Genomic DNA, 19,606 nt, shown 5'->3' with positions numbered 1-19,606 from the left:
TATGTCAAATACAGACTTCCTTTTTTTTCTCTCGAACAATTTTACCATCACCCAATCAAATTGCATGATTTCAGTAGTTACCTGATATTGTGTTACCATAGCTAGTTTTATAAAACTGGGTCCTGGTATAAGTGGTCCGTATGGTAACCATTTTTACTGGTATTACTGGAGTTGCGAAAAATGCATTTGTAACAATGCGTGCGTCATAAATCCATGCATAACGCAAATATCTTTCATTTGAGTCCATATGGTAACACAAAAAGAGCGCACTGTAAAAAGTACAGCTTATATTTGATTTTGAGCTGCTTTGTACAACAGGAAGGGGAAATGCAAGTCTAATCGTATTTTTCATAATCTTTGTATCTTCTCTTTACGGTAAGTCTTCGTCTACTACATATGTGTATTTAATTTCTGAATCAAATTATCAAGTTTTTAAGAGTTATAGCCTAGGTTTTGTTTGCAAGATTACGAAATATTTCTAGTTGCGCTGTTTCCTCCAAATCACATATTAATATAAATATTGCATAAACATTTATACTGTATAGGTATTTATCCATAGATATGGTGGTATTTAAAAAAAACTCCCCAGAGTGTTCTTATGGTTGTATTTTTCATATTAATAAAAATTAATTATTAATAAAAATCACACTGAAGCTAATTCTGAGGGGAAAAAGACATAGCTTTCTTCTTTTTTTAAAAAAGATATCTGATATCAATGACACTATTATTAATTCATTAGCATATGCACACATAAATATAAATCTTGGTCAACATTAGAGCTGAAAGGGCCAATTTACAATCACATTTTTCAATAGCGGCTTTTTATATTTATTTCTCTATTTCATTCAACTGAAATTTTGTTGGAGATGACGTGACTTTTAAGTTGATTAGTCCATATTGTTTTGAAATGTTATATTGATTTTGTCAGTTTGAGAGAAGAAACAAACATTATGCCGAAGTGGAAGGTGATTGCGATACCGCTGGCAGTGATTTGCGCCGTTGTACCACTTTCCTATGCTTATGACGTCATCGATATGACATCTGCTGAAGAAATGACTGAGGAGTTTATCAATAAGCTTCCCCGATTAGCATGTTCGGAACCTTCTTCAGATATGTGTGGGCATTTTAATAAAACAGGTATACATTTTCTTTATCTTCAAGAAAGACAACATAATGTATTTTTGTGTGTTTATTTTAAAGTATGATCATACAAGATTTTTTTTCAACTTTTTAGCACTCCAAGGGCGGGGGCAGTTTTATGGCCATGAAGCCGAAGGTGACAATGAAGCAGGGACCTGTCCACGGAGGATTAGTCTATTGTTACTAGGGGTGCTGAGCATTGTCACATCACCCCCAGTAACAATAGATCATCCTCTGTAGCCAGGTCCGTGCGATGATGGCGTGACATTGATAAAGTAATTCAGGGACCTGTCCACCGAGGATTAGTCTATTGTTACCAGGGGTGCTGAGCATTATCACAGCACCCTCAGTAGCAATAGATAATCCTCCGTAGCCAGGTCCATGAAGTAATTATTGATAACGATGGTGGTGGTGACGATGATACTGATATTGATTATAATAGCTGTTTATTAGCTTCTAACAACATGATGTGACTGTGATGAATCCTGTGTGAATATTATCAAATACAGGCAAAATTCGTGATCCGGAGTTGGGACGATACTGGCTTAACTATTATGTGAACACTGCATACGTGGAGGCCAAGTACAGGAATGTTCAAGGCTCGTGGAACTATGAAACAAATATTACGAAAGGAAATGCAAAAGTAAGTACATGGACATCCATTAAAATCAAAATTCTTGGGAATAAACCATGTTCAATACAGTCATTTCATTCCGCCTGTCAAATCAGGTCAATAGAGTCGTAGTCGGGTACCCAATCAAATGAAAATAATTACAATGACGAACATAACATAAATGAGAGTTAAACACAAGGACATAATGTGTCCAAAATATCAATAAAATACTTATTTGTACTCATCCAACATGCCCAACTAGATGTCTGCTTCTACTACTGATAAGAGAATAATGGTGAACCGAAATTTGCTTCAGTAAAAATTGCTCTGGGCACAATTGCTCCTTAGAATACGACGATTTCTTTAAGGCAATTCTCGCGACAATTGCTCCGATGCAGAGCCGACGATACGGGGGGGGGGTGGGGGGGGGGGCACCCAAATGAAAAAAAATTGATGAAAATTAACGAAAATGATTTTGGTAAGTTGAATAATTCATAATATGCAATGCCAAAATACGTTTTCAAAAAGCCTAGTAAGTCACTATAAAACCGTTAAACCAGGCATAAAAATACTATTAAACAGACATTCTGAATGATTTTTCTCTATTTTACGTCTGTCTATATCTATTATCTGTCTCTTCTCCCTCAATCCTTCAGTCTCTTATTGTTTCATCTTTAATTTTCCCTTCTCCCCTCTCATTCTCAACTCAACATCGTATTGTTTTATTTGCAAGGAAATGCATCGCATTGGAGGCATTGTTGGCTCTTTGATGGCAGTTGTTAAGGCTCAAACGGAAATGTTGGACCCAACCGATCTTGATGAGATAAGTAAGAGGATCATATCATTCATGATGGATGGTGGATTTTATTCGACGGATGAACATGCTCGGTGAGTCGTGATATCCGCTTTTACAGAATTAAGAGGAGAAAGAGAGAAGAAGAAAAAGGAAGAAGAAGAGGATGAAGAGGAGAAGGAGAGGGAAGAAGAAGAATAACAAGAAGAAAACGAAAAAACAAGAAGCAGAATGATGATAATGATAACAATAATGATAATAATAACAATAATAATAATAATAATAATAATAATAATACTTATAAGAAGAAGAGGAACATATATAGAGTGACAAAGTGTTACCCAAGCATTGAAAATACGATGATGATAATTACCCCGTCCCTAGACTGCATGTACTTCTTCATGGAATGAAATACAACTGGAAAGAACAAAAAAAAAATTAGAGAAACTCGAAGGAAGATTTCAAATTTAATTTTTAATATTGGAAAGAAAATAATCTGTAATTGTGATGGATATTATCATGTTACAAGTAAACCTAATTCATTCTGTATTATGGTTAATATGCATATATAATGTATTTACTGCACGTACATCTTCCAAACTAAAATTCTATACTGTACATTTTTGAATGAAAACTGAACCAAAATGCCTTGTACTAGTCATTTACTTGTAAATCGAGTGGCAACTCAATGCTCAATTGATCGGAAGACTGCCTGAATTCACTTTTATTGCACTTTGGTGTAACCTATGCTTGAAATTTAGCATCGGCTTGCAAACACTGTTTCTGTTTCTATTGCTGGATTACCAAGACTATTAAAGGGGAATCCAACCCAAATAAAAACTTGTTTTTATAAGAAAGAGATAAATCAGACAAGTTGATAGGTGAAAGTTTGAACAATATTGGACAAGCAACAAGAAAGCTATGAATTTTTAAAAGTTGTAAATATTGGTAATCACTATACCCATGGAGACTTCAAATTGGCCACATTTGGGATGTCATAGTGATGTAAGGCAAGGACTACTCTTCCAAGTACTCCAATACATTTTATGGCTAATATGTCATTTTCCCCAAAAGTTTTAATTCACATTATATTTTTCTTTCATGGGTACATAAAACAATATACTTTTTATATTTAGATAACTGCCCCAGGGGAATGGGTACTTAGGAGAAAACCACAAATCCCTGATAATAAATTACATGGCCTATGGGAAAGTTGTCCTTGCCCCTTGTCATAATTTACTTACCCAGTTGCCAATTTGAAATCTACATACTATTAATGATCTCAATTTTAAAGCAGCTATAACTTTCTTATTTCTTGTCCGATTTCTTTCAAACTTTCACCATTCTGTTTAATTTATTTTTCTTCTTCCCAACACAAAATGTTATGGCCAAGGCTGGATTCCCCTTTAAGTAGTCAAATATCAATGTAAAAGCGACGGAGAGAGAGAGAGAGAGGGGGGGGGGTGCCTAAGTGCCTAACAATGGTAATTCGTTTATACAAGAATACATTTTTTTGTTTGTTTGTTTTTTTGTTGTTAGGGAAGCAAGTGCGGTCCAGGATAAAATGACTACCATTTTTGCAACAGGAAAAGTTTGTCGAGAGAGAAAGCTGCCAAATAAGAAACGATCGGAGATATGTATGCACATGGAACCAGGCCTTCAGCACTTGATGAGCATATCACGTGATTATAACGAGCTGCTATGGGCGTGGAAAGGATGGCACGACGCAGTCGGACCGAAGATTGGAAAGCTATATCCTACTTATGTTTCACTGTCAAACGAAGCTGCTAGGAATGGGGGTAAATCCTAAAAGAGATTTCAGTAATCTTGATATGAATTCATATATATATATATATGTGTATATATATATATATATAGTAAATGATGGTAGTAAAATACGAGCTATGATTGGCTAGATTGGTACCACGTGACCTCCCTTCAAAAAGTTATATTGTACATAAGTACAATATAACTTTCAATTTTTGGAGGGTAAAACCGTAAATGAATGGGGAGAATATCGATTAATGGCAATGCACACTTAGCCAGTAAGCCCTGCGCGTCTGCATTTACTTAGCGCACGCAATGCGTTGAATCTTCATTTTTATAGTGACGTCACCTTTTCCTGACCCGTGCAAGGTACAATATGGACAGTATACATTTTGGATGTGCAACGGTACGAATGTTTGACATTCAGTATCCCATTTGCTCGCGTTCAACAAGCTAAGTAGGCGTTGTACAAATAGTGAACGTTCTATCATACAATATTACTGGACTATCCAAATATAAAATATCCCTCGTGCAGGTCTATTTCACCTCGGCCTTCGGCCTTGGTGAAATAAAACTGCACTCGGAATGATTTTATATTTGTCGTACATAATATAATCCAGTATATTGTACACTATTTATATAATATACAGTGCGTCCCACAAAAACGAAACCGAGATTTATCGATGATTTATCATAACTTAATCAAAAATACAATAGACAAATTATCTACCATTGTAAAGCTTAGAATCTTCTCTTTCATCTTAAATTACTTACATTATTTCTAATTCATGCATGAGTAAGCAAAAACAATTTGAAGAGGAGATACCAAAAAGTCACTTGGCAGGCTGTATCTGGGTTTCAAAAAGAAAAGCCACATTTTTCAAAATTTCAATATCTGCTCTTTAATTTGATACCTCAATTACAGAAAATGGTCAAGAAATAACAAAGTTCTGGTTATTTGAAATAAGGCTTGAATTTCAATAATTTCATAAAAGGCTAGCGTTCAGACTCACTAGACACTCCGTTTTGTTGACGATCAGCCATGCATTAAGTCTTTTGTTAATCGTGCGGTAGCTTCTGGGAAACCGGTGAAAACACGTTTATTTAATGAAATTATGGAAATACAAGCATTGACACCAATGGAATTTAGAAATAATTCATTTTTTCCGATGTCAAGGTTATGAAGATTATGGTGGCGAACTCCGGAGTACATATGAGGACCCCAATTTTATTGAGGAGATCGACGCCCTTTGGAACACAGTCAAACCTATGTACCTTCAGATCCATGCATTTACGAGAAGGAGACTGGTGGAAACATATGGAGCGGACAAGGTGAACCCAACAGGACCAATACCAGCTCATCTTCTTGGTAAGTAGAGTCCCCTACGTCTGAGCAGATTGTAACTTATTGTACAGACGTCTAGTTGAATGCGGTCATGGTTATGGGAAGTGTTGATACATTATTTCTGTCTTTGTTGCTATGTGTATACGATGATATAGGTGATGAGAAGTGTAACAGTGTCACTACTTATAGGCAATGTCCAGACGGTCCGGTGTTCTCACTACTTTTAGCCATTGTCAAAGTCAATGTAGCATGAAAGAAGTGCCTTCGAATATTCTTCAGATTATGCCACACCAATGATGAGTTTTCACACAGCGACTCCGAACGAAACTTAGAACACAGCAAATGTATTGAAATTACACGCCAAATCACAATGAAAAGCTGGGAGGTCTTTGTCGAAAATTGGTAAATCGAAACAGCGGTTTTATCCTGCGTTAAGGGATTAACGAATGGTTTGCCCAGAGTCCATGAGGAAACTGTTTTTTTCTTCGATTCACCAACCTCAAGACTTCATTGTCACGAAGCGCACTTTTTTGACAATGCATTATTTCTGTTCCCGAAAGTGTTATGCGTCGTGTTGCTCAAATTCCCTAGTTCTATAGCTACGCACTCAGTATGATGTAGGGGTTCTCACTGCGTAATTGTCAGTTTTCTTTGACCGTCGCAACAAGAACTGTAAAGACGGAAGGGTATATTAGTGAACTTACAAAAATGTACACTATTCTAAACCCCATCTAACATTGTCAGTTTTTATTTTCATGCCTTCCCTTCTATAGGTAACATGTGGGCTCAAAAATGGGGTCAAATTTATGATCTCTTGACTCCCTACCCTGGCCATGGAGTCGTAGATGTCACAGAGGAAATGCAGAAACAGAAATGGACCGTTAACAAAATGTTCCATGCTGCAAACGAGTAAGATTTTTCTATTGATATTGTGTTGGATGAAAAAAGTATGTATAAATTGAATAATTTTATTTTTCATTTTCATGCTTTTAGTGACATCACAGGGGTAAACTTTCAAGTAAATGTCAAACTTTTGACCACTTCGACATTGTTATGAAGCCTTTCTCTATAGAGTGACCACCAAAATCACAAAAATCAATTTTACAACATATTTCCGTATTAATAAAATAAAAGAGACAAACAACCCTCATTAACATAAGACAAATGTATTTTGAAGCAAGTATTTTTACTTCACAAATAGGTTCTTATACTCCCGTTTTTTTAACTGATAAATAAAATGCTGTTTGGTCTACATTTTGGATGTGACTGTGATAATACCTTATTTTCAATAACACCATTATTGATACTGAATTGCTGTTTTTCCTTCCTCACCTAGTTTTTTCAAATCTCTTGGATGGAGGTCGATGCCGGAAGCATTCTGGGAGAAATCTTTGTTAGAGAGACCACATGATAGACAAGTAGAATGCCACGGATCTGCTTTTGATTTCTACAAAAACAGAGAAGTCAGGTGGGGATAGATGGATGAAGGGATCGTTCATTCGCCATTCCTATATAGTACAACCAATGCAAGTCTTGCTATGATGTCTGTTATCTTAATAGACGTGTACCATAAAATTATCATAATGATAATATGAAAAATCCGTGAACGTTATCCCAATAGCCATGTACTACAAAGTTATTGAGATATTCATATCATAATTAGGACAATTTATGTTTACATATAACGGAAATACAACGCAAAAAATGCCAAACATTAAAAAAAATTATTCACTGGAAATTGCAAATAAGATATTTACGTTTATTGGCACTTAATTCTGGAGTTCATTAGATGACAGCTTAAAGGTACCCCAGAGCTTGCATAGCATTAAACACGAATTGAAAAACATATTGCTTTCCAAATACATTTCACCTCAACATTGATTGACTTGCTTATAACCCCTTCGCTTTTTTTCTCTCTCTCTCTTTCTCTCTCTCTTTCATTTACTATCACATAAGCTTTTTCATTCTTATCCACTGTTATATCATAACAATAATATTACTTTAAATCTTACATTAATCACCATGTGAGTGCTTTGTCTTAATTCTCCGTTTAAATATCTTATTTGTTACCTTGTAATTGTCTAATTAGGTAATCAGACTAAACAATGTTGGGTTATTAAGTCCTGTATTTTATTTATGAAAAACAATACAATTTTCATTACATCATTCGTATTTTTAGGGACCAAAGAAATACAAGTCCCGATTTTAATTTAGGTTCCACTACTTTTAGTTTTCTGCAAAAAATTATTTTCCAACTTAATTTTACTTCATCATTTAATACTTTATTTCATCTAGACGTGTTTACCTTTTCAAGTTAGTATTAAATGCAATTATTCTTTTTTTCATCATGTATGTATTGTTATGAATTGTAAATGAAAACAAAAGAGGAAAATAAACTCAAATCAAATTAAATCAATGGTAATAATATAAAAGATCGGTGAAATGAAATTCAAGGAAGTACAACAGATAAGATAATCAATGATAATTTTGTATTGCATTATGAATAGCTGTAACAAATGAATAATTAAGAAGAATGTTTGTATATTATATTTGTAGTTAGATATCAAATGGACTTTACACTGATGCATTGAATGGTGACACCCTGAAAAACTTATGTGAATCAAGCAGTTAACATTTGCATTATTCATTGAGATTGGGGAAAGCAGTGAGACAATTTAGACCAATAATACCACGCTTTCTTAGTGCCCTTTCAACTCATGTTTAAGATGCAGAACTGCACATATGGCTGTGTCTCATTGACATGGGTATTGTCTAGAACACTGTCGACAATCAGAAGATATGTTTTCTCTAAACGAAATTCTAGTTGAAATTGATTGATATTTGTTATCAGGATTAAGATGTGTACAGAGATAACGATGGAGGACCTTTACACTGCTCACCATGAGATGGGTCATTGTCAATATTTCCTGCATTACCGTCATCAGCACGCTGAGCTGAGAGGAGGCGCCAATCCGGGGTTCCATGAAGCAGTAGGAGATACCATTGCCCTCTCAGTTGTTACCCCTGACTATCTTCATCATCTAGGTCTTCTAGCAACTGATGAGGTTGATGAGGGTAAGATATCCGGGTGGTGTTACAGAAAGCTCTTCATAAGTTACGCATGACTTTGCACACTGCTTTAAAAAAAAATGTTTCTTTGTTTCAAATTCTAAATCATTCAACGTCATATTAGCTAAAATTGAATAACTATCTTGGTAGATAAACATTCTGGTTGATAACCAGGATCTGAATGCAAAATTTATTTGTAGAAGTTTGATTAGGTTATAGAAATTCATTCCCATTTTCTTTAACCATCAAGAAAAAAAAGGGCAAATTTCATTTAGCACAAGAACATGTCACCAGTTCTATGCGTGATTTTGTCAATAGGGCAATTTCATAAAATATGTCCGTCCGACCCCCTATGTCATGTATGTGGGATCTTTATGAAGTTTTCTGTCTCTGATTTCTTGCTCTTTAGACAGTCTGTAATGTTCTCAAGGACCATGCCTTGGTCAGTTTATGACATAAGACTTGAGAAAAATGGGGGTCGGACGTACAAAAGGTTGATCATTTCATGGAATTGCCCAATAACCAAACCAATAGACAGCTTTATAGAATATCCCTCAGATTTTTTTTAATTTGGAGTTGATCCAATCAATTATAATCGAAAAATAATTTTATCATGTGAAATTTATGAATTGATGTTGATACATACATTTTAATCACGTCTAATAACGAATTTGAATTGATTTGACGAGACGACGTGCTATTTTTGTTTATGAATATGTAAATAAATATACGGGACTGGATGACATCACCGATTGAATTAGTTGTGATATTGATTTCATTCCAAAGTTGAGAGTAATCCAATCAATCGCAACTCTTTGTACGAGAGGACCAAGGAGTGTTTAGAAATATGTTCGTTATAGTAGCGCAGGACTTGGAGTTAAAATGCACATTGGAATTTCCATACTTTTTTCCCTAATACTTAAAAAAAAAGCAATCTATTCCCAAACATAATTTAAATCAGATCGTAGCAAATGCCTGTAATATATAGAAATTCCAGTTTTAAGTCGTGCGTAGTATCATCTCGACATCAAAATGTAGTTTCTATATATATATTTAATTGTCTTCTTTTAAGATAATCATTAAAAATGACTTCCGATTCACTTTACCTAAAGAATTGCAGATCAATTATCTGATGAGAGTTGCTCTTGATAAGATATCATTTTTACCTTTTGGTCTTCTGATCGACAAGTGGCGTTGGAAGGTGTTTAGTGGTGAGATAAAACCTGACGATTATAACACTGCATGGTGGGAAATGAGGTACGTATTTACATTATTTTGAAACAATGTAGATATAATAATTCAGTTCTATAATTATATTTTTTCATTTTTCATATGAATCATATACATTTGTTTTGAAAAGTAAAATTTCAGTTTCCCTTATGAAAAAATAAACATATATACGGTGTGTTCCATATAAACGAGGATTCTCATTTATTTTTTCCCAACTTATTCTAACGATATTTCATTTACATGTAAAACAGCATGACCAGGGTTTCATTTTTTTTCTCTTTATTTTGAAGTTTTATATGTAGTATTGAAGTTTTACGCATTGATGACCAAGGTAGGAATGCAATTTCAATGTAGCCTAGTTAAGTTTCGCGAGTATTAGTTAGGGATACGACGAACTTTCAAAATGCTTGAAATGCTTTCACAATATATCTGAATAAGTAAAGCGTTTCTCCATAAATCTTTTCTTTCAGGCCTTAATTTGTATTTTACTCAATCTGCCTCGTGCGAGCGATTCAGTAAGAAATCTGATGATTGTGATGCATAGCACCCAAAATGGCTTTCCGTTTTCGACGCACTTACTGTATGCTGATGAAAACATGGGTTATTGGCTGAATGTCCATTCTTTTGGGGGTACTTAACAAACGAACCTTTGCGTATTATGCAGGGGCGGATCCAGCATTCGGAAATAGGGGGTTGGGGCCCAAAAAAGTTTTCACCCACTTTTTCCCCGATCGGGCACTCATAGTTGATTTTTGTTTGCTTTTTTGAAGGGGCATTCCTAACAGTCACTTCCTAGTTATATTCTTATAAAACAGCATAAATATATGACAATTTCATGAGCCCTACACTGTAAAAAATGAAGTGCTGATTTAGCACTTACAGTGCTTGTATAGTGACTGCACTACGAGTGCTGATTTTCTAGTTCAAATTTAAACTAGAAAATCAGCACTCGTAGTGCAGTCACTATATATACAAGCACTGTAAGTGCTAAATCAGCACTTCATTTTTACAGTGTATTTGAGTAGTCCGAGCGCGAAGCGCTAGCTAAAATTTTTGGAAATTTTATGTATTTTGTCCTGAAAATTGAGCATTCTAGGCAATGTTTGTGATCCTGAACAAGATGCGTGTGTGATGATTATGTTTACTGCGAGCGCAAAGTGCGAGATTTTTTAAAACTATACAATGTACATTCTGGCCTGATCGAAAAGGGACCTGTTAAGGACTGTTTGCAGTTAGCCATGAAGACGATACACATTTCAACAATCAAATAATGCGAGTGTGAAGCGCGAGCTGAAAAAAAAATGACATTCGACCTAAAGAATTGACATTCTAAGCACTTTTCGTAATCGTGAACGGGATAGGTATAATTAAACAATGCGAGCGCGAGAGGAAAAATATGAGATTTTATATGAGATTTTAGACCTAAAAACGGGACACTCTATAATGTTTTTTGAATCATGAAAAGGATGGGTTATTGGGTATCGATCTTCCCATTTAAAAAATGCAATCGCAAGCAGAAAATGTTGGATATTCTGATCTGAAACTAAATAATTGAAGCATGTTTTTTTTTTTTAAGAACCAACTGCGATTAGTGTTCTTTCAGATGATGTATTCTGATAAACATGGAATACAGACCCTTCCAGGTAAACTGTCAAGGTTTACAATACCATAGGCGGATCCAGGGGGCGAGGGGCTCAATAAACATGCGTTCACGTGTTTCAGATTTTGACCGATATTCCGATATTTCTTCCTGAAAAATGGGACAATTTAATTATGAATTATTGAACATGTTATTATCTTATTTATTGATCTAATAAGCCTAATGAGAGCGTAAAATTTGTTGACATTAAGGCCTCAAAACTTGAACTTTTTAGCTCTTTTGTAATTATGAATAGAATGCAACTGAAGGTTTAATATATTTTTAACAATTATTGCGGGCGCAAATCGCGAGCCGAATTTTTTTATCAACTTTCATGAAAATAGAATTTCAAGTAGTTTGTTTTAAAATTACTACAGATGGATACATTACTCACCAATTAAAATGCGAACGCGCAGCGCTAGCTAGTTTTGACAATCAAACCTGAAAAGGGCTATTTTGAGAACTTTATGCATGGAATACATGAAGAGAATAGGTTCTTGGCAAATCAAAAACTGCTAGCGCGCATCGCGAGCTGAAAATGTTGATACTCAGACAATAAAACGGACATTTTACAGAGCACTTTAAAAAATCAATTTGTAAATAAAAAAATAATGAAAGCTCGATGTCCGAGCTGAAATATGTTTTGTATATTGACTTCAAAACTTGATGTTTTAAACTCCATACCAGCCTATTGAGCAAGATATGTACAGTGTGTCTCATCGAGCATGCAATGCGAGCGCGAAGCGCGAGCGAAAATTTTATATAGTGACATGAATTTTTTTTTCTTCAATTTTCCAAGTCTTCCCCTCACATTATTTTATTTACTCGTCTCTCTCATTTTTTCCTCTTTCTTTTTTCTCCTACCATTTTGCTTCTTTTTTTGTTTCTTTCTCCCCCCCCCTTTTTTTTTGCTCCGCCAATAGGGGGGAGGGGCGGGCCCCTCGCCCCCTGGATCCGCCTATGGTATTATGAACCTTGACAGTTTACCTGGAAGGGTCTGTATTCCATGTTTATCAGAATACATCATCTGAAAGAACACTAAACCATGATTTTATTCTTTCCTTAATAATAGACGGTATTATCAGGGATTAGAGAGCCCTATAGAGCGCAAACAAACTGATTTTGATCCTGGAGCAAAATATCATATACCATCAGGAACACCGTACATTAGGTAGGTATATAATCTTTATTCAAATTAATGATTTAATGAATTAGACGAATCTATCAAATATTCACTTTAAAATAAAGATTACATAATCAATCTGTCAAATAATTCTATATTACTGAGAAGTATAGAGATCGATGATGAAGAAGTCTTGATGGATTATGCCATTGTTGTCACCGTAAAATCGCTGCTGATGCGAAAATCCATTTTCTTTTTTGGACATGGGTGACATTAATATGAAATCATCAAATATAAGTGGAAAAGACGAGGAAGATTACAAATGTTATGGACTTTATCATGGCACTTTATATTTTGCTATACGATAAGCTATAATCATTCTGTAGTGTCTTTCGATAGTATAGAATCACATTGCTGTATCAAATTTCATGTTTTAAAGGTATTTCGTGAGCTTCATCATTCAGTTTCAGTTTCAGCAGAAGTTGTGTGAGATTTCAAATAGTACTAAACCTCTACATCTATGTAACACCTATAACTCCAAGGAGGCTGGTCAGAAATTCGGGTAATTACTATTAAAAATTAAACTTTAGTTTGGGTTATAATTTCAGTGAGAGAAACCAAAATATGGATTTTGAAATCATTATCTATCTAATGTTATTCAAAAATAAACTTAAACAGAGAAATTTTGTCTGAGAAATGTTAACGCAGTTGTATAAATTTATATAAATGAACTTTCCTTGAAGTACAGTGTATTTCCTCTTTTCTCTTTTAATATAAAAAACTTCCTGTGCTGTAACAATCGTTAAAACGTTTCCAATTAAAACGATTTAAATCCAATTCTTTTAAAGACATACATCAGTAGGTATGATTCGGGCTATAGGAAATACCCCCTGAAATAAGGGGATAACAAATGGAGACAAAAAAAGAGGAGAAAAGAACAGATTGGAATTATTGGAACGAGAATATGTGTGCAATACGAGAGTCTATCCATGGCGATGCCCCCGACACCAATATAGATTAGATTAGACCAATGCTAGTCAAATTGTAATTATCTCCATCGAATAATTCAAACTGTCTTCTTTTTGTAAATTTTCTAAATGATGTCATTTTTGCGAATGATTTATGAAAGAAATACAATGATATTCAAGAGATAAAATCAATCCATGGTATTAATTGGAAGTTTATCAGTAAAAAAACCAATAACTTGAAATACTTTCGATGATTTGTAGAGTAGGCTCCCTTCTTTAGCACGGTAATGAAACCAACAAAAAATGTGATCAGAAAATGCGATACTAATATTAATCATTATTTATTTACTAGCAAAATAATTGTGTCATTACTTCGAAACGCAGATTGTTTTATGGAGGAGAAAAAGACAGTTTGATTATTTGTTTTATATTCCTTGATCCTCCTCCCGTCACTTTAGATCAATGCTGAAGATGGGTATGAGTAAACCATGGCAAGATGCAATGGAAGAATTGACAGGCCAGAGACGAATGGATGCTAGCGCCATCATCGAATACTTCCAGCCACTCATCAAATGGCTTACGGAGGAAAATGAAAAGAATAATGAAAAGATTGGATGGGATTAGGTTTAACTGCAAAGTCGGGGTAGTTGATACGATCACGTAACAACTCACCCACAGATTGACCCAGAAACTAGAGCTGTTGGTGCCTAACCCCGTTATGAAAAAAAAAATCTGCATCGATTTGACCACGGAATTAATAATTCTCTGAATTAAATAAAATAAGTATTTTTTAAAGGTTGGTTTAGTTTAATCTATCATCCCCAACCGATGAAAGTTTTCTGTTACAATTCTCTGATCCGACCCGGGGCTTTTTTAAGAGAGTGTATATATTTATTTTAAACGAATGGATACAGGATATAAGAAAACAGCGATTATAAAAAGGTCAATCTAAATTTCTAACTTCATATTATTTCTCTCACGAGAGACATTTTGTTTCCCTCCGTAAGGTTGTTTCTTTTGGAAATGAGATATTATACATGATATAAGGGGGAGGCTTTGATTTTGTGGAAAATAATGATTTAGTTTTTTTGCGCCACATTTCATTTTCTCATTGAGGTAACTCCTTGATTTCCTTATTGTTTGCTTTCTACCTCTACTTCCTTTCTTTCTCTCCTCTTGTGTCCTCTTTTCAAAGTCATCTTTGTGGACAGAGGTTGGTTTTGGCATTCAAGCCTTCCGATTTTCCATTATTTTCATTATTCAATAAATGAAATTTATTGATTAATTTATTCATTAATTTACTTGTCCATTGTTTAGTCAGTAGATAGTTTGGGGAATGGAGTTTGGCCGTGCTTAAGTATGGACACTTGTCCCCCTATTTCGGAATGGTCAAAGAGGGATTCTTAATTATTTTGCGATATAATCACTTTGATTCCAATTTTGAGATTTTGAACTGTAATTTAATTATTTATACCTTTGAAATTGTATCCAAGACTTAGTAAAATCTATTCTTTTCTGCTTTTAGCACTAACTATTTCAATGGCATGATGTGAAAAAATACAATAGTTTGATTTTCAAATTGTTCCTTTGTTTTGGATGCGAGAACTATTTGTTAAACCAGGATTTCTGTTATTTATTATATCTTAATTGTAAATCTCATTTTATAGCCGAAGGGTCAGTTGCCCACTGATTTCTAAAAGTCGTTATACCGTAGATTAATGGATTTAATATAGATAATTAACTTTACTATTGCTTATTGTATCAATTGCTAGTTTAATTTTTTAAGTTTACTATGGCTGAACTAATATTACATTCGATATATAGGTGAGTTTATAGAAAATTTGGTAAAATAAAGGGAGATATAAAGTGCTTCTTTGATTTCCTAGTATATTGATTTATAAAGACGGCACATCCTGATATAAAAATGATACTAATGGAGAAAGTGAGTGAATAAACAATTAAAACAGTGAAAGTTCATTGTAACCGAATGAAAAATTCAAAAAGTCACAAGAGTCTGTAATAACGTTTCACATGAAACCGGTATATGCACAACTAGGACGATGTGTAAATGAATGAGCTAATGGTATCGTAATCCATATTTTTTTTATTTTATGAAATAGAAGTGAAATGAAAAGGCGAGAAAGTGGAAGCTGGGGAGTAGGGTAGGCCTATTCTTTTCTGAATGAGTGTAGCCCTTGAAAAGAATACAAGAAGGAGTAGTATAACTGAGTCGGACCTGAGTAGTATAGGCAGGGTGAGAGGTTTGAGTAGATAAGAGAAGGCTGGCTAGATTCGGCGAATGGAGTTGTATAGTAGGAGCAGGAGAGAAGACTCGACGTTTAACTGTCCGTCTTCAGAACTTTTGAAAGTCGATTTATTTTGTGAACTAAAAAGGGAGGTAGAGGGTATTCGTTTGTAATGTTATCAGCTAAATGGACCTTAATGCTAGCCTTAAGCAATTAAAAAAAAAAAATTCTCAACCACCGCAAAGCTCCCACGTGGAAGGAGAATACAAAAGTATATGATATCAAAAGGTAATTAAATAAAACCCGTATTATATATAGATTAGAATACGCTGCTAATTTTCTCTAATGAATATAATAACTAATCATTTCGCTCAGTCATTATACGACCTCGAAGGCAAATGATCATTGCCAATATTGCAATGTACTTATGTACGTATATGTTTCAATCTGTTATATTTCTATGAATAGAAAGGCCATGTACTGACTTCCGGTTTTTTGAAGGAAACGCCTCGTGTGTGTCTGGTTACAAACTTTGACCCGATCAGAAAAAACCGCCCTGGTTACATTTTTGTCCAAATACTAAGGCACCATATTATAAGCAAAGTGTAAATAAGTGAGATGGAGGAAGGAAGGAGGGTGAGAGAAGGGTGGAGCACTATAGACGTATGCTTTAATGATAGATAACGAGATGTAGTAAAATGGTATTTATTGGCAAAAACAACACATCGCAGCCCAAAGGCTGAATTACATGAAGTTTACAATTGTAATGATACAAATTTGATTACACATTATTTTCACAATTCAATTACATAATAATATAAAATAACTGCATCTTCAGACTAAGTACAACTTTTAACAGACTAAGGGTTGAAAGAATGGCACAAAGAAAGAGAGCAAGAGAGAAAGAAACATAGAAATGAAGGAGAGGGCTGAAATATATGGGATAAGAGAAAGGAAAACGGGGAGAGAGAAAGAGAGTAAGAGAAGGAGAGATGTTCAGAAAGGATAAATCATGGGGTGGAGAAGTGGAAGACCTGAATGAGTTGACAGAAAGAAGAAATGGGAAGAAAGATACAAAGTGGGAATAGGTAAGACAACAAAGAAAGAAAAAGTTTAACAGAGAACAATAAGCTTGGTGATCTGAGAAAGGTAACGGAAATGAAAGAAATAAAGAAGAAATTCAAGCATACATGTGTGTAGGAAAACAAAATATACCAAAAAAAATGTAATAATTGCATTTCATATAATATGTAAAACGTTTGCGTTATAACTCGAATTCACAATATCAAAATAACATAATGTCTTGCAAAGTAACATTAGAAGCACAGACAATATGATGGAGAACAGTTGCAGGTCAAAAATGAGTGTAAAGATAAAAAGATAGAGAGAGAGGGGGAAGAGAGAGAGAGGGGGAAGACAAAGCATAAGAATATAATTTAAAAAAGATGGATAATAATGGTATTTTAAAAGTAAAGAGTAACTCCTCCCCTGTTGAAATCATGTTTCCCTTGCCATCTGATTGGACAACGATCATGACGTGCTCGGGGTCGTTATATTATTAATAATCTGCTAAAATACTTCCCATGAAGGCCAATTTTCTGATCATCATGATTATTAATAGGAACAGTGGAATATCTCACTATTATAAGCCTGTACATTGTAGGATGGAAAGCCCTCTATACATTCGGACAGAGTTACACCTGGATCATATTACCAATCAATAACAAGTGAAAAAATCATCATAAAAGTACAGCATTGCCAAACATCTAGTTCAATTTGTGACATATTGTTACTATGGAAAATAATGTCTTCGTATTGTTTTTCAATCTGTTATGACACTCAACATGTGGGCAGGAAATTTCCTTATATGGGTATGCTTATAAAGGTGCTGTAGAGCATCACCTTCGAAGCTTCACTTTCCCTCCAGGGATTATATATTTTTTCTCATCTCTGGCTGTCACTTTATGTAGATCTTCCAGTTTTGTGGCAAAAGCAAAATAGCGCATGCATATCGGCTGGCAAGAAATTTTAATGCAGAATTCAAGCTCAGAGGTCTAGAGGTTTTCCAGTCTCAAACTCGGGATCCTCCCGCGCATCATTTGACAGTTGCCCGCTGAGATTTGCCATCTGATCCCATTTCAACAACTCAAGAAAGTATCACTTGCTAGGAAGAGAGCTGACCAAGATGGAGCTCATCGTGAAGATGGTCTTCTTATACATGATGACAATGCTTTTAATGTCCATTACAGTAGGCTTGTCGACCATAGACCAATCGGAGAATGACCAAGAACACGGTAGTAACTACAATGAGACACAGTTTGACATATTCCTGGAAGAGTTCAACCAGAGAGCGATGGAAGTCTATTCGTATTCTATAGAAAAATCATGGATATATAACACCAACATCACGGAATATAACAGACAACAGATGGTATGTTACACTGAATTTATTTCCTAATGTACACTCTTACCCAATAATGGGTAAAATGAGAATATGCATGTTTGCTGGGTATATGATACCAAATACCTTGTAAATTTTACGCAATGTTTCGCTGATATTTACGGTATTTTGCCTAATATAGGGACAAATTATAAAGCTAACATGCTTGTTCCCTTTCTACCCAATATTTGGTAAATTATTACTCAATCGTATTTAGAGTGTAAAAGCAATCATGTACATCAGGTCGAAATACAGAACGATTCTCTGGCGAAGTCAAATCAATACAGCTATTTGAGATATCATCATTTTTAATGGCAATATATAGACACAACAATCAGGTTAGTGGTTGTTAATGTTACTTTCCAATTAATTTAAAGTGCGACGTGTTAAAATAGAGAACACGCCGGTAGAAAATAGTATAAACATAACATTTTTTTAGAAAACAGACAATCGGTTATTGTTACTTCTATCGATCACGTATTTGAGTGACACAAGAGCTTGTAACTTCTCATCTGGGGTACATCCAATATGATATGACACAACGCAAAGTTATGCCTCGCATTCGCCCCGCGGTATCAATTTAACAGGGGCACTTTCCATGACCTGAAATCGAACATATCTCTTAGCCATATAATAGAAGCCAGCATGCAGATAGAGGCATGGACATATTTATAGAAGACTGCCAAGAGCTACCAAGAGCAAGTCAAATATTCAGAAATATGATTGGTAGAATAAAAACCAGCCCTTTAAAACTGACGATGACTTGAATAATTTCCTCTAGAATATGATTATTATATATCAGAGTATGGAATATGTTGGCTGTATATTTCACTGTCTTCTTTCAACAGCTAGAATGCATCGTCATTGTATTTGAAATATATCATTGCATAAAAGCAGAAGATTGTGATGTTTGGAAATACAAATGGCTGCATATACAAATGAATATCATATTCACCGCCATATTTTTTTCTTTTTTGAATTGAGTATAAATTAACTTGGGGGAAAGGGAGTGAATGCAGAAAAAGAAAATAGACAGTAAGGGTTGAGGAGTTCAAGGCACAATGATAGAACTAGATTCTAATAGTTGTTACAGGAAGATGACCGCACTTTTTTGTAGAAACCCGTTGTAGTGTTTAAAGCAAATGACGTTAAAAGACGCAATATTAATCGATCTCTTATGTATCATAATTTTTGTAATTTCTAATGTATTTCTTTGTTTTTTCAACCTTTTGT

The 19,606-nt window shown here is 34.6% G+C and overlaps 1 protein-coding gene across 1 annotated transcript in view; it reads left to right on the top strand.

Moving 5' to 3' along the window:
• The first annotated feature begins 284 nt into the window (after window positions 1-284).
• Window positions 285-19,606, top strand: part of LOC129255513 (angiotensin-converting enzyme-like) — a 29,770-nt gene continuing 10,448 nt past the window's right edge. The window contains exons 1-14 of the mRNA XM_064096007.1: window positions 285-375; window positions 929-1,137; window positions 1,650-1,783; window positions 2,487-2,641; window positions 4,086-4,345; window positions 5,491-5,682; window positions 6,432-6,567; window positions 6,995-7,126; window positions 8,510-8,733; window positions 9,840-9,984; window positions 12,669-12,767; window positions 13,159-13,281; window positions 14,146-14,309; window positions 18,183-18,364. Coding sequence (XP_063952077.1) covers window positions 951-1,137; window positions 1,650-1,783; window positions 2,487-2,641; window positions 4,086-4,345; window positions 5,491-5,682; window positions 6,432-6,567; window positions 6,995-7,126; window positions 8,510-8,733; window positions 9,840-9,984; window positions 12,669-12,767; window positions 13,159-13,281; window positions 14,146-14,309; window positions 18,183-18,364 — 2,133 coding nt within the window. The 5' untranslated portion in view covers window positions 285-375; window positions 929-950. The remainder of the gene's footprint in view (window positions 376-928; window positions 1,138-1,649; window positions 1,784-2,486; window positions 2,642-4,085; window positions 4,346-5,490; window positions 5,683-6,431; window positions 6,568-6,994; window positions 7,127-8,509; window positions 8,734-9,839; window positions 9,985-12,668; window positions 12,768-13,158; window positions 13,282-14,145; window positions 14,310-18,182; window positions 18,365-19,606) is intronic.

The sequence above is a fragment of the Lytechinus pictus genome, chromosome 3, assembly GCF_037042905.1.
Source record: "Lytechinus pictus isolate F3 Inbred chromosome 3, Lp3.0, whole genome shotgun sequence".
NCBI lineage: Eukaryota > Metazoa > Echinodermata > Echinoidea > Temnopleuroida > Toxopneustidae > Lytechinus > Lytechinus pictus.
Note: the sequence above shows the minus strand (reverse complement) of the source record. Positions and strands in the feature narration are given on the sequence as shown.